General features: G+C 37.0%; 1 protein-coding gene across 4 annotated transcripts in view; it reads left to right on the top strand.

The window, feature by feature from the left end:
- col4a6 (collagen, type IV, alpha 6) overlaps positions 1-15,164 on the top strand; it is a 181,012-nt gene that overhangs the window by 106,733 nt on the left and 59,115 nt on the right. For all 4 annotated transcript variants that reach the window (XM_087261742.1, XM_087261741.1, XM_087261740.1 and 1 more), the window contains exons 5-8: positions 10,127-10,261; positions 10,449-10,493; positions 10,630-10,746; positions 11,977-12,036. In XM_087261742.1, coding sequence (XP_087117868.1) covers positions 10,127-10,261; positions 10,449-10,493; positions 10,630-10,746; positions 11,977-12,036 — 357 coding nt within the window. The remainder of the gene's footprint in view (positions 1-10,126; positions 10,262-10,448; positions 10,494-10,629; positions 10,747-11,976; positions 12,037-15,164) is intronic.

Below are 15,164 nucleotides of genomic sequence, written 5' to 3'. Positions count from 1 at the left end.
CCAACAGGACTGAGTCGGGGGAATCTGTCGGCTCATGGATTCTGCTGGCCGCCCCGACAGGAAGTGAGGTGCACGCTCGCTAGCCAGGCGAGAAAGATGGGTGGCTTAGAAGGGCAGAATGACTTCTATTGTGTTCATTGTGAGGGGGCAGATTTGTGCCACAAACGAATTAGTCTAGTGCGTGTTAATGTGGCTGGAAGTCACTTTTACCATCTTCGTGGTGTTGTTAATATTGGTGCATGCAGGATTAAGCCTCATTAAACGGAATGTGGTGGAAGGATTTGAGTCTTGAGGTGCCTGAAACATTAGAGAAAAGAATTATTTAGTTTTCCCAGTACTGGGTTGCAGCTGGAAGAGTATCCTCTGTGTAAAACATATGCTGGATAAGTTGGCGGTTCATTCCATTGTGGTGACCCCTGATTCTAGTTCTGCTTTTCTGGTGCATTTGGAACACAGTTTGGTTATATTTGCTTAAGAAAACGAATGTTTCTATTGACAAAGGCAGCAGTCTTGTTCCTGGAGGTCTTGCTTTCTTGCTAACTTCAGAACTAATTAAATATACTAACCTATTCTGAGAAAGGCTAATCAAGGGCTGTGAATGAAATCAGCACTCTCAAGTGCACTATTTTAGGGAGCAGTCATTTCTAGTGGTGTCTGAAACACATTAGGTGTGTCCAAAATCGCATACTTATGCACTATTCTAGGCTATTTTGTAGTATAAACAGTGTAAGTAGTATGTTGACACTGAAAACTCTCAAAATAATAAGTGCACTTCAATTACCCAGCTGATGCATTTATTTAACCATTAAAATTAAGATTTACTTCACGCACTCAGCAGCAGCTGCTTTGCCTTACAAAGCGGAAGAGGTGGAGCTACAGTATTGGCGCACATGTTGGGTTACTTTATTTATTTTGAATGGTGAAAGCAGCATTCCCCATACAAATGATTATAGCACCTCCCAATGGTGAATGCGGTTATACTCATGGCAGGTATTATTTGATAGATAGTTTGGTCATTTATTTCGTCATCTGGGAAACGGTTTGAATTTCGACTTAGAAAAAAAATAGTGTTCCATTTGGGATGACACTACATACATATACTATGCTGTTGAGTGTGTATGTCAGGGGTGTCCAAACTCGGTCCTGGAGGGAAGGCAGCCTGCAGATTTAAGCTCCAACTTGCTTCAACACTCCTGCAAGGATGTTTCTAGAATGCCTAGTAAGAGCTTGATTAGTTAGCCCAGGTGTGTCTGATTGGGGTTGGAACTAAACCTTGAAGGACACCGGCCCTCCAGGACTGAGTGTGGACATGCCTGGTGTACATACATCAGTACATAGTGCATAAGTGCATAGTGTATAGTGTGCCATTTGGGATGCAGCTTGTGCGCTCAATCAACCCCACGATACACAACAATAACAAGTGTACAACTGGGGCCACTGAGAACGCACATATTTCTTCACGCAGTGCTGCAATTTGATACATGCTGTGCTTTAGCAGCAAAGGCCTACTTTTCATTAAAAAATAAAATACATTTTGTGCTTTACGCAATATTCATCAGGTGGCGCAAGGAACAACCACTTTTCCCAGTGCGAGCAAACGCCCCCCAAATAAGATAGCCCACCCAGGGGTGCATTTCTGAAAACCGTTGTTGGCCAACTAAATGCACATCGGGACACTTTTGCTTGCATTTTCTGTTGACGTTTAACACCTCGTGACTAAATAAAGGGTGCCAATGTGCACACCAATGTGCGAAACGGCAGACGTAAAAGCGCCATTTTTAAAGAAACGCCTCATGCTCGTTTTTTTTGTCTCCACCAATCAGATTGCCACTTTTCTTCACGTGCACTGAGCTGCTGAATTTACAGTAAACAGCATTTGGAGGCGCTCAAGTGCAAAACTGTCAATGCGAGCGCATATTGAAGAAGATGCCCAGAGGTGATAAGAACGTGGAGCTGCTTATAGCACTGGTGAACAATAATCATTTCTTTATCGCTAGAGCAGAAGCTGCTACTTGAACCATCTCCATGCTTGTTCGAATCGCCAGTAACTTTAAGAACAAGCGTATCAATCAGTCTTCTTCTGTGTTACAAGCGAGTGTCAGAGGCAAGTTGTGTAGCGCTATCTATCGTGATTTTGCATACTCTTCTACTCGACACCAGTGAAAATCGTTTGGGAAAAACGTCTCGAAAAATCCTGATGAAAATCGCAAACGAAAAGTGGTCAGTTTAAGACATTCCATAAAACACTTTATAGGCTAATTTTTTTTTTTTTTTTTTTGCTTAAGGTCGCCCTTATGTTTCCCTTTTAAATTTAAATATGTTGTATAAAATAATGGTTTTAATTTAAAAGTATTTTTTTTAAGTAGTTTTAATTTAATAAGTGATATTTCCTTGCTGCGTCCTCCTTGATGTTTCAATAATGCATAATAATCTTTACAACACATTAAAGACACAGCAGCCAGTAACTTTCGATTATAAAGAGTTTTTGTCACATTTAAAAGGTGTGGTTGTGCATAAAACGGGCTTGGACGAATGAGTGCTCACTTCACAGCTCCGTCAATGTCGCTAGCGAGTGGTTTCTTTCTTTATTTTAGAGATAATTAATACATATTTGTATTCAAATACTAATACAACAGAAAAACATAACATTTTACAATTTTGTAGGCTCAATATTTCAGATAAAATAGCCTAAGCTATATTGAAATCCTTTAAAGAATTACAAATATCGGATATAATCAAAACATATTAAATAAACCGATATAAAACAAACTAAAGCTATAACAATTTAGGTATATACAGTATAATATAAATAAAGCAAACTTTTTCTTTTTGAAGAGAAAAAGGCCTATCTGAAAAAAGATATTTTCTAAAAACAATAAACAACGGAGGAGTTTTGAAATATTATTTTAATGTATTTGGATACGATGACATTTATCTCCCTGTGTTCACTGTTATACCAGTTCAGTATGTTCACTATGTTATATAACTTCCCCCTGCTGGTCATGTCTTGGTGTTAGACCATTTTTTGCTGTATCGTGGAGTACTGCAGCATTGTGTGTGGTCACATTCATTCCCTCGCGCATTCTCAGTGGCCATATCTGTACAACCAATGTACACGCAACGCCATCTGAACAAAAGATGACATCCACAGCTGATCCTAAAGGTGTAAGTTAATAAATAAATTAGAAATTAATTGTTAATTGACCTTATTCTAAAATGTGGAAGTGCGCCTGTTTTCGCGATTGTCTTAGAACTTCCGATTCAGTCGCCTATGGGAGAAATGACTAGGAATAATAAACGGCAGAAAACTGTCAAACTACTTGCTCTACAAACAAATGTTTGCATGACTTTATAGACCAAGTAGAATAATATAATAAGGAAATATCAGTTTGCAACATCAAACAGCAAAACAAGTAGTTTTTAATGTCAAAAAATGAATGGAAGTGAATGAGACCGGAAGTCTCAAGCCAAAAAATTTCAAATTGCAGCGCCCGCTTGTCGGTGAAGAATGAGGTGAATAGGTACATTTGGATTCATGACTGGAATCAAAGTGCATTGTTTCATTGCTAGACAGCCCAGTAAGTGTTAAAGGGTCACGAAACACCAAAACACATTTTTTGAGCTGTTGACAGTCGTATATGTGACCCACACTGCTAAAAACACTATTAGGACACCTATATTTCACTAAAAAGTGTAAATTGGTTGTTTTTGCGTTATTTCAAGCAAATTCGTACTTCCGGTTTGAAACGAATTTTTGAAGCTGCGTCAAGGCCATGACATAATAGCGTGTATTCCAGCGTGCAGACTGGGCGTCTGTGCCAGAGTGAGTCTTATTACGTCTTACAGTGTGCTGCATTAATGCATGAGTAAGGCATGGTTCAAACCAATCAGCACGCTCTATTGTGCAACTTCATTAATATTCATTACTTAGACGGCAGAGACGCCACGTTGTATTGGCAAAACAAGCGTTAAAAGTGTTGCTTTTATAGTTTGCTGCAGTGAAGTTTTGTTTTCATTTTCTCTCTGTGAGAGCGTAGCTGGCGTCACGTGTGGATTAACAGTGTACGCGACGCGCGACAACAATAACTTACGTGTTTAAGGAGGATTATTGTTTACCTGAGAGCTGTTCTTATCTGCAAACGCTGAAATCCGGATTCGCTTGTAGTCTCCTCTAAATAAAGACGCGGCTCTAGTTGCTGTGGATTGTCCTGTCTCTACAGATTTGGTAAGTGAGCGACCAGTGCTCTTTGTTTATTCAGTTCGTATTTTATTCGTATCAAACAAACTATTGCACCGAGTGTAAACAAGTTAGCACTAACAGTTACAACCAAACAATAACCTCGTGTTGGATTTTGTGACCGGAATAACACACGCGGCTTTCTGACACTACCTGCAGTGTGCATTTAAGTTTCCAGGAAATGCGGAGGGTTTTTTTCTCCCATTCGCCGTGCGGTATCAAACATTGCATGAAATATACACGCTTAGAGCAGCTCCTCGAATCAAATATCACGTTTGTCGGGAGGGACATGAATGAATTCCCTGAATGAAAGAGCCAAACTGCAGTTAAAGTCCACCATTTAAAAATTTGCCAAACAACTCGACTACATATGTCCATGTAAACACAGTCACTGTGTTCACTGTGGTTGTGTGTTTTGACTCTGAAATTCAGCGCGCCCAAATAGACACTCCCACACCAAGCCTCTTTTCTTCCTCCGACACTCCCCCCTAAACAGAGCTGGACACGCCCACTATTCTGACTTTTTCCAAAGTAGAGGTGTGAAAACACCCTGCTGAAACGAGGGGGTTTCATGGCCCTTTAAATTACTATCACAGGATCTTAGGCCCCGTTTACACTAATGCGTTTTAGTTTGAAAACGCATAAGTTTTGCTACGGTTACGCCAACCGTCCACACTACGCCGGAGTTCTCGAGCGCCGAAAACGGAGCGTTTTGAAAATGCTGGAGAGGCCGTTTTTATTCTAAAACGCTGCTGCTCCGTCTCAGTGTGGATGAGCAAAAACGGAGACATCTGAAAACGGAGGCGGGGCTGCAGACATTCGTCTCTCTGATTGGGGCTTTTCCTTAATATTAAGTAGCCTAACACACACAGTTGAGTCCTACATTCTCTCCTTGTAAGTTCAGACTTCGCAAGTTTGATTAAGGCTGCAGTCTCTTCTTCTCAGTTTGATATGGAAAAGCAGACTATACCGAGGACACAGGTAAATCTTCAAAGGGAACAGTTTACTTTATAACTTCATTCACATCACCCTGGCTACGTTGTTTCACTTTCTCAACAATAAAATGTAAACATGATTTAAGGAAGTGCCTATTTTCATTTTAATATTAGCAACTTAACAGACAGCAGAAATGTTGAGGCGTCGTGCAGCATAATGAGCATCATCTTCACTGTGTGAATATTTATAACAAAACGGAGCCGATAACAACTGTCTCCTTTCAATTTCAGTGAAAATACGAAACATACCCTCTCTTTTGCTGAATATCAGTTTTAATAATCGATAATGGCCATTATAAAAATATAACATACAATAAGTTTATACATTATAGGAAATAAAGGCAAGCGATCAGTCAATATACAGAATGTAGGCTACGTGGTTACATTAATCATTAACTTATCTTTGCGCTTAGCCAAAACACGTTACCTGAGAAAAAGTAATAGATTCCAATGACCAAAGTCAGGGAATATGTCGTTAGATAAAGACAACAAGATGAATGAAATATCACGTTTAATAAATATAGTGAGATTAGATCCAGCGGGAGATGCTTGATGAGAAGTCCGACTAGCACAGCTCTCATCTGGGTAGATGGGCTGCAGCGTTTGCCAGAGAGTGTCTGTGTGGTCACGTGATGTGCGTTTTCAGCGTTTTGGTGTGGACGGAGAGCAGTTCAGAAACGCTGGGTAAAACGCGAGTGTGGACGCGGATCGTTTTCATTCTAAAATGCCGTTTTAAAACTAAAACGCACTAGTGTAAACGGGGCCTTAATCTAATCAGTCTAAGGGATTTGTCAACAAGCAAAGCAATCTTCAGGATTACTCGTAACGTCTAAATGGATGTAAAGACGCAAGATCTTATGCAAGTTTCCATATTGCATTTTTTTTTACATTCAGCACCTGTAAGGAATCTATGAAATATTGCATTAGCATTCTAAATTAACATACACTTTATTATTTAATTCCTATTGTGTAGGGTTTTACACAAATTATGCAAATTTTGCATGCCCAAATGGTGTTCCAAGAAGTAAATTAATACCCAATTACTGTGGTTGGAACATGACCAAAAAGTGGGTACCTCCTCTGATAGTTCTAGGAACTATAAAAAAAAGTTCCTCTGGTGCAAATCCTTCAGTGCTTATTAGCCCATTACTATGCAGTTGTTAACTTGTTATTGTGTTTTGTTTGATGCTCAGTAGCTCCCCGAGCATCTAAGCCAAAATGAAAGTACGATTTAAGCTTCATTTCCTGGTCTTTATATCAGATTACTAAGGATGAGAGTTATATTAGTTGAACATATTAAAGATCATGTATTCATTCAAATAAGTAGTTGCCATCCTGCAACATTTTAGCATTTTTATAAAGCCACCTAGCCCTGCAATTAACCAACTCTCTCCATAAATGGGTTAATTTCTTGTTTTCTCGCTTGGCTGTCCTCTACTGAAATCATGTGGGTATATTGGACATATGTGTTGAGAAAAAAAGAAACGGTTTTCACCTGACTGATAGCATACAATAACTGCCTAGAGATGTTTGATCATTATACTGCTAGTGTATTGCTCAAGTACACTCAGACCATGACTAATTTCTGGTGGTTTCCCAATGCCAACCACGTTTAAACCTCAAACCGAGACTGCACGTCAAGTTTAGCCTCAGATTAAAAGCTGAGCCGCTTATGGCTGGTGTAGGCAAGAAGTTACACATTCCTTTCTCCTCCATCACTGTCAGAGGAATAGCTTGAAGGATAAAATGAAACCATATTTAATCTTTAAGAAGAACTTCCTTCAAAAAAAAAAAAACCTTGCAGCTATCCTAGTTGCTTTGAAACATTTTTCTACTGTCTTTTTATGTATTCTTTGTATTCGTTTTGCTGTATATATTCCTTTGACAAATAAAAAGAACAGTTTTGGCCCATGGATGAATACTAATGGAGTAAAATGCACACAGGATTTTTATTGTTATGAATGCAATCCAATTAAAGGGTTAGTTCACACAAAAATGAAACTTTTGTCAACATTTACTCACCCATTTACTTGCTTCAAACTAGTATGAATTCTGTTGTTGTGTAATATATACGGTACAAAGTTATACTGAAGAATGTTGAAAACCAGGAGCATTGACATTCATAGAGCCAAAGAATACACAAGACATGTCACTCGTATCTTTTTGAATAGGGAAAAGTGTAACTGTCATGATGGCGATTGAAGCCCCACCTTCTAGTACATAAACCAATCAGCAATCACTACATGGCGATTAAAGCCCGCCTTCTAGTAGGAGCCAGTAGAATCGCTATAGAATGACAACTCTCGAAGGGAGGTGCTCAGACCAGACGTGAGTTTCTGCAGATATTGTATGAAACAAACGTTTAGAAATGAAACTAAATAGACAGTTGTTTAATTGTATTGGTTATTCATAATATGAAATGTATTTGTGAGCTTAGCAAGTAGTTTTGGAGAATTTCATGTTTCCCCATTCAAACAGAATGCCCGAACATATTGCCCGAAAGCCATTTCAAAGATGGCCGCCGAGTGAAATGACTTGCCTTAAAGGGACTTTGATAGAACATCAAATACTATGGAAGTCAACGATTACACCCATTTCCATCATTCTTCAAAAAATCTTCTTAGCACATGATGATTTTGCCAAGTACGATGCAATCTTTAATTAACATCTGTGTTGATCCTGGAACATCATTTTTGTTGGAAAATGTAATCCATATCTAATCCCTACCCCACCTAAAACCCAACCATAACTCTAACAAATTATTCCCAAAATCAGAGGGTAATAATAGTTGGAAAACTATCATGTACTGTAGATAGCCTAAACTTAACACATTTAACTTAAACTGTAAATGTATCCCTTAATTTTGATTGGAAAGTGTTTCCATGATCAAGACAGATGTTAATCCAGGGACATACTTGGTGAAATCAGATTAGGGATCTTATCTGTTCAAGAGAACAACAAGTCTTAAACTGGTCTGATAAACCTGTACTGGCATTTTGAAGTAAGTTCATTGTAACAAATATCAGTTAATTAACAGTTGAACAGTGTTGCTCAAGTAAATTATTGTTAAAAACAACAACAAACAAAGCAAAAAGTGTTTTTCTTGTTTGTTGTTTTGTAGATATGTATTATTTTATACACAATGCATTGGCTAAAATTAGTGTAAATGTCAATAAAATGAAATGCTGCCAGAGCAGAGATAAATGACAGAATTAAAGCTTGTAAGAGTGTGTTTAGCTGATGGTATAAAAGCCTATAGTGTGGATATGACGTGTTGTATCACAGTTGCCACCTTTTGCAGTTCTCTGCAAAAATAACAAGCATGTAAAATGATTATACCTGCATAAAGATGAGCTATAACTGAGCACAAGCTTTATACTGATGTTTCCAGATGTTACTTCATACATTATTCCATTTATGTTTCTATGTTATTACATAACTTTAATGCAGACGTGGGCTGATGAGATCAAATGATCACAGATTTGAAGAAATCACATTTCTTTAAAAGCAAACAGCACTTCAAACCGATCTTAAATTCCATCAATGAGTGTGGACAACATAACAAATTTAAAACTGCGTAACCATCTTAAAGGGATCATTCTCCCAAAAATGACATTTCTGTCATCAGTTTCTCACCCTTTGCTTGTTACAAGCAATCAGTAATTCTGTACTTGTACAGAGTATCAGCTGCCTCCAGTTAAAATGCTGGACTGTGTTGCCACCTTTTGGTCAGTATTGAGTATTACCAGTCAATCTGACAGTTAAACACACACATGCAGTCCACACATGCATCAGTCCAAAGATTGGGGTCAGTAGGATTTTTAAATGTTTTAAAATAAGCTTCTCCTGCTCACCAAGGCTGCATTTATTTAATCAAAAATACAGTACAAATTGTGAAATGTTATTGCACAATAAAATAACTGTTCAAAAGTAGATTATAATTTACTTTAATCATTTATTCCAGTGATTTAAAGATGAATTTTCAGCTTCATTACTCCAGTCTTCAGAGACGCATGATCCTTCAGAAATCACTCGATTATTAATTATTATTGCTATTGTTGTTATTATTATTATTATTAATAATATTAATAGTTATAGTAATAAAAGCAGTAATGACTGATGTAAAAATTTCATTTCAAACTACATACATTCACTCATTCACTTTCTTTTCGGCTTAGTTCCTGGGGTCGCCACAGTGGAATGAATCGCCGACTAATCCAGTATATGTTTTACGCAGCGAATGCCCTTCCAGTTGCAACCCATCACTGGGAAGCATCCATACACACTCATACACTACAGACAATTTAGCCTACCCAATTCATCTATAGCGCATGTCTTTGGATTGTGGGGAAAGCCGGAGCACCCGGAGGAAACCCACGCCAACACAGTGAGAATATGCAAACTCCACACAGAAATGCCAACTGACCCAGCCGGGGCTCGAACCAGTGATCTTCTTGCTGTGAGGCAAACGTGCTACCCACTGCGCCACTATGCAGCCCTAAACTGCATACAATAAGTAATAAATATCTGTTTAAAAATAAACATTTAACTTTTTTTATAATTAATAAATGCCGCCTTGATGGAAATAATAATTTTATATAAATTATTAAAGAAAATTAATAAATAAAAAGACAAAATAAATATTACAGATTATGTAACTTTGTTTTTTTCATGCATCAATTTAATCTGATTTTACCTAAGAACTCTCAAACTGAGTCAGATCAAGACAAATATCTGCAATGTTGGACAAGAAGTTCAAGTAAAAATCTAATCTTTTTTTTAAAGGATTTGTGCTTTATTTAGGTTTTTGTGTTTTATTTCACAGATGCTGTTTTATAAACTGTATTAAAAAGTGACTCATTGATACCTTCTATCTATCTTTCTCACCATCTAGGGGCAACCAGGAGAACTTGGACCAGTGGGCAGCGGTGGTCCTGAGGGTTTCTATGGGGGCCCGGGACCAGTTGGGCCAAAAGGAGAGCAGGGCCATATAGGACGTAAAGGTCCTCCTGGACAAAATGGAGATAAGGTCAGCTTACTGTGGCACATGTGTGGACTTCTATTGCAGATTTAATTTTTTATTTACTGAAAAATGACAGAATGTAATGGGATGTTTACGTATGCACATGCATGTTAGATCCAAATACAGGAATCAGTGTGATGCACATATAATACTAGAAAAGGCCTTTTCATGTGTTTTACATATTTTCTGACAGGGTCCAATGGGTGTTCCTGGTTATCCCGGTAATGATGGTGTTCCTGTAAGTATATAACTGTTTTATATACTGTTATATATATATACAACTACATTAGTATGTAACTACATTAACTGTCTTAATGTAGTTTCACTCTTCTCTGAAAATTATTAATTAAGCTTTTTTTCAACGTGTTTTACAGGGACACCCTGGTCAGGAGGGGCCCAGGGGGCCTCCAGGTCTGGATGGGTGTAATGGCACACAAGGGGACACTGGTTACAGCGGCCTTGATGGGTATTCTGGTATTCCTGGTTCTCCTGTAAGTTATAGGCTATGTTTGCATTTGAAGAACATTTCTAAATAATCAATAATAATAATAGTTGCAGGTTCAAATGATAAAATAGAAATTAACTTCTCTGTTTTTATAGCAAAAATGGAAAATACGTTTTCGGATCACATGTGTTTTTATTTAAAGAGGCCCTATTATGCATTAAAAAGATCATACTTTGGTTTTGGGGGTCTCCAACAACAGGCTGATATGCATGCAAGGTCAAAAACACTTTCATTGTCTTATAATATGCATTTATTTCACACAATTCATTTGAACCACTCTAAATCGACTCTTTTATAAATGAATCATTAGTTTTAAACACTGCACTTTCAGATTTAGGCATTCGCTGGATATTTTACTTGACTGTAGAGCTGTATTACACACTACATGGAAGGTCATTTTCAAAAATCCATAATAGGGGCTCTTTAATATAAATTCATATATTAGAGATTTAAACACTGCTCTTAACTCTGGGTTATTGTTGTTCTAAAGCAGGGGTGTCACAGCTTTTTCATATAAAAGGGAAAAAACAAATCTCATTGATAGCCGTGGGCTGAAGATAAATATACCAAACTACATAACATTAAAGCTGCCATGGGTAATTTACTAATTCATATAAATTTTTTATAATATTAAAAAATAAATAGAAAACATTACTTTGAATTATATTAACTAATGCAGTGTAACTTTTTAAATGATAACTTATAACAATAAAAACATAGACAATTACATTTGTAACACAGTGGATTTCAATGCTGAATTTACTAGGCAAGCAGAATCTGCCTTTGCATTGATTAACTCACCAAAGTCTCTGCATTGACCTCTTTTCTTTTATTTGTACATTTTAAACTAATTCTGATTAATTTATACGATTTAAATTGAAACATTTAATTTCAGAAAGCCTTTTTGTAGCTTAACAATAAAACAAACAAATAAAAGGGTACATCAAATTTGATATTACTCTAAACCATTCTCAGATGGAAGGGCGGGCCAAATCAAAGGTTACCAACTTTGGCCCATGTTCTGAACACTACTTTTAGCTCTAGGTAAATCAATGTTTTTCACTCAAAATATGTAAAAACACAAAGTTTATGTATCATAAACTCAAAAATATAAACTCAAATGCCTGCTTATGTAATAGTGCAATTCTTGGTTACTGATTTTATAGTTGCACAGCTATAAAATAGATGTCATTAAAGTTTTTTCACTTGCTTTTAGGGATTTCCTGGTCCAAAGGGTCAAAAAGGAGAACCATCCTATCTAAATATTCCCAGCCAAGTAAGTTGCAACCATTCTTCATGAAGTCAAATCACACATGACAACATTCTATATGTACACACACTCATCCACAGTCCTACAGCTCGTTTACTGCCAGCCTGTTAATAATATGTGTTGTGAGGCGGTTGTAAATCTGGGTGTGGAGTGCAAACCTGTCTGGGAAAATCCCTCAGTCATTTTCAACACCTCGTGCATCTTTTATATTACCTGTAGGTTTTAAATCTTCTTAGGTGGGCCATGTGTGTGGACGATTGTCCTTAAAATGAAAGTTCACCCAAAAATGAAATTTGTGCCATCATTTTCTCATCCTCCACTTGTTCCAAACCTGTTTGAGTTTCTTTCTTCTGTTGAACACAGAGGGAGATATACTGAAGAATGTTAGATAAAACTGAATTTAACTTCCATTTTTATTTATTTATTTATCAGTTTGTTTGTTTGTTTGTTTGTTTGTTTACAATTTTATCTTTGTTATGTGTTTTTTATTTCCAGTATTTTTATTGCATTTTTTCCAGATATTATACAAACTTGCAAATGTATATGAAAAATAGAAGTCCTATCAGCAAAGAGATGACATGAAATACATAGCAATAAAAACAAGAAATCTGTAGAACTCTTAAAACAACCTTACATTTTTCTACCCCCTTCTATGCACCATCCCTCCCATCTCCCACCCCTCCCTATTTTCTGAGGCCTTCAATAAGTATGTAACGGTGAATCAAGACACTGATAAATAAATAATAAACATATAAACAAATAAATAAAAACATTAGAAAAAAAATTATAAATAAAATAAATAAAAATAAATATATGGGTAAATAAAAAAAGGATGAAAATGTAAAATAAAAACTAGAAGTCTCTCTTTCTCCCTTTCGAAATTCTAGTCAGCAGTTCCTGAAATGTTAAGGTTCTCAATGACTGACAGCATGGGACTCCATGTTTTGTTAAAGGAGTTCAGTGATCCTTTAAAACAATGTCTCAGTTTCTCAAGATAGATGCAATTAAGAACCTCTTTAATCCAGTTTTCTGATGAGGGAGGGGACACATGTTTCCATTTGAGGAGAATTGCGCGCCTGGCGAGCAAGGTGGTAAAGGCAATGACGCAGCGTGATGTTTGTGTAGTTGGGGTTGGAAGGGCAGTCAGAGGGTCAGGAGTGATGATTATATTAAGAGCTTGAGAAAGAATTTTAAAAATATTAGACCAAAAGGTTGTTAATTTTGAACATGACCAAAACATGTGAAGGTAATCGGCCGATGACTGCTTACATCCGTTACAGGCATCACTTCTGTCTGGAAATATTCTAGAAAGTTTGGCATTAGTGAAATGGGTCCTATGAAGTACTTTACATTGTAGTAGGCCGTGTCTGGCACAAATAGATGAAGAATGAACTAAACTAAGAATGTCTTTCCATTGGTCCTCAGAAATCTCAATACCCAGATCTTGCCCCCATGTTTGTTTAAGTAAACCAATTGGAGATGGAAGCAAAGTAGTTATTCCAACATAAATTGAAGTTATCGGCCGTCTTTGACTTGGATTGAGGTTAAGAATATAATCAAACTCTGATTCGGGGGGGCGATTAGGAAAATGGGGGAATAGTTTTTGAACAAAATGTCTCACTTGAAAGAAACGGAAAAGATGGTTGTTGGGGAGATCAAATTTAGTTGATAGGAGTGAAAAGGAGGAGAAAACATTATTATCATACAGATCATTTAAAGTGGCTAGGCCTTTCATTGACCAAGTATTAAAAACACGATCTAATGTAGAGGGAGGGAATAAATGGTTATTAGAGATTGGCATATGAATTGAGGCACTATGAAGACCAAAATGTTTTCTAAACTGTTGCCAAATTTCAAAGTGTTATTAACTATTGGGTTGTTTGATGCTTTGTGTATTTCAAGGGGAAGTTGGGAATAGACTCTAGAACGTAGACAATGTGAAGAGGCAGATAACTCTATATGTGTCCAAGGTGGGTCAGGAACACCAGTTTTGTGACCAATCCAATAAAGTATTTTGACGATATTACAAGCCCAAAAGTAATATTGAAAATTTGGGAGCGCAAGAACCCCTTCAGATTTGGGAAGCTGAAGAACTGACTTTCTGATACGAGCTGGTTTGTTACACCAAATGAACCCGCGCAAAAGTTGCTCTAGGTTAATAAAAAACGCTTTATTTATGGAGACTGGGATATGTTAAAAAAGGTATAAAAACTTGGGAAGAATTATCATTTTGATAAGATTTACCCGACCTATTATGGAAAGGGGGAGGGAACTCCAGCAAACTATATCAGATTTGCATTTATCTAAAAGTGGTATGAAATTTTTAAGAAATAAGTCTTTAAAAGAACCCGAAATAAATATACCAAGATATTTAAAGCCTTCTGAAGCTAACTGAAAAGGAAATGAAGAGTAAGGGAGGGCTTTAGCCAGCTTATTAATAGAAAATAATTCACTCTTTTGAAAATTAATCTTGTATCCTGAAAGGGCACCAAACCGGTCCAGAATTGAAAGGATGGGTGGAAGAGAAGCTAAGGGGTCTGAAATATATAACAATAAGTAATCTGCGTAAAGAGAGAGTTTATGTACTTGTTCATAACGAGTGATGCCTTGGAAGGCATCAACACTACGGAGCCATATGGCTAGTGGTTCAATGGCAATATTAAATAATAGTGGGGAGAGTGGACAGCCCTGACGTGTCCCACGGTGAAGAAAAAAGGGTGAGGAGTGGTTGCCATTGTTGTGTATCGATGCGGAAGGGCGAGTAACAGTTTAATCCAGGAAATGAAGTTAGGATCGAATCCAAATTTTTCTAACGCAAAAAAGAGGTATGCCCACTCTACGTGGTCGAAAGCTTTCTCCGCATCTAATGATAATACAATTTCAGGGGTACTGGTTGAGGGGGAAGAAATTATATTAAGTAATCTTTGAGTGTTAAAAAAAGAATGTCTTTGTATGGTAAAACAATTTTATCTTTTTATCTATTAATTATTTGTTTATTTATTTATTTATTTGTGTTCCTACTGTGGATGGCAGTGGCTGTATTTTCCAGTATTATTTTACATTTTATTGTCAACAGAAAAAAGAAATTCATAAAAGTTTAGAAGCACACAAGGTTCAATTTTGGGTGGACTGTC

The sequence above is a fragment of the Danio rerio genome, chromosome 7 (assembly GCF_052040795.2).
Source record: "Danio rerio strain M-AB ecotype USA chromosome 7, GRCz13ab, whole genome shotgun sequence".
Classification (NCBI taxonomy): Eukaryota; Metazoa; Chordata; class Actinopteri; order Cypriniformes; family Danionidae; genus Danio; species Danio rerio.
The sequence above is the reverse complement of the archived record's forward strand: the minus strand, read 5'-3'. Positions and strand labels throughout refer to the sequence as shown.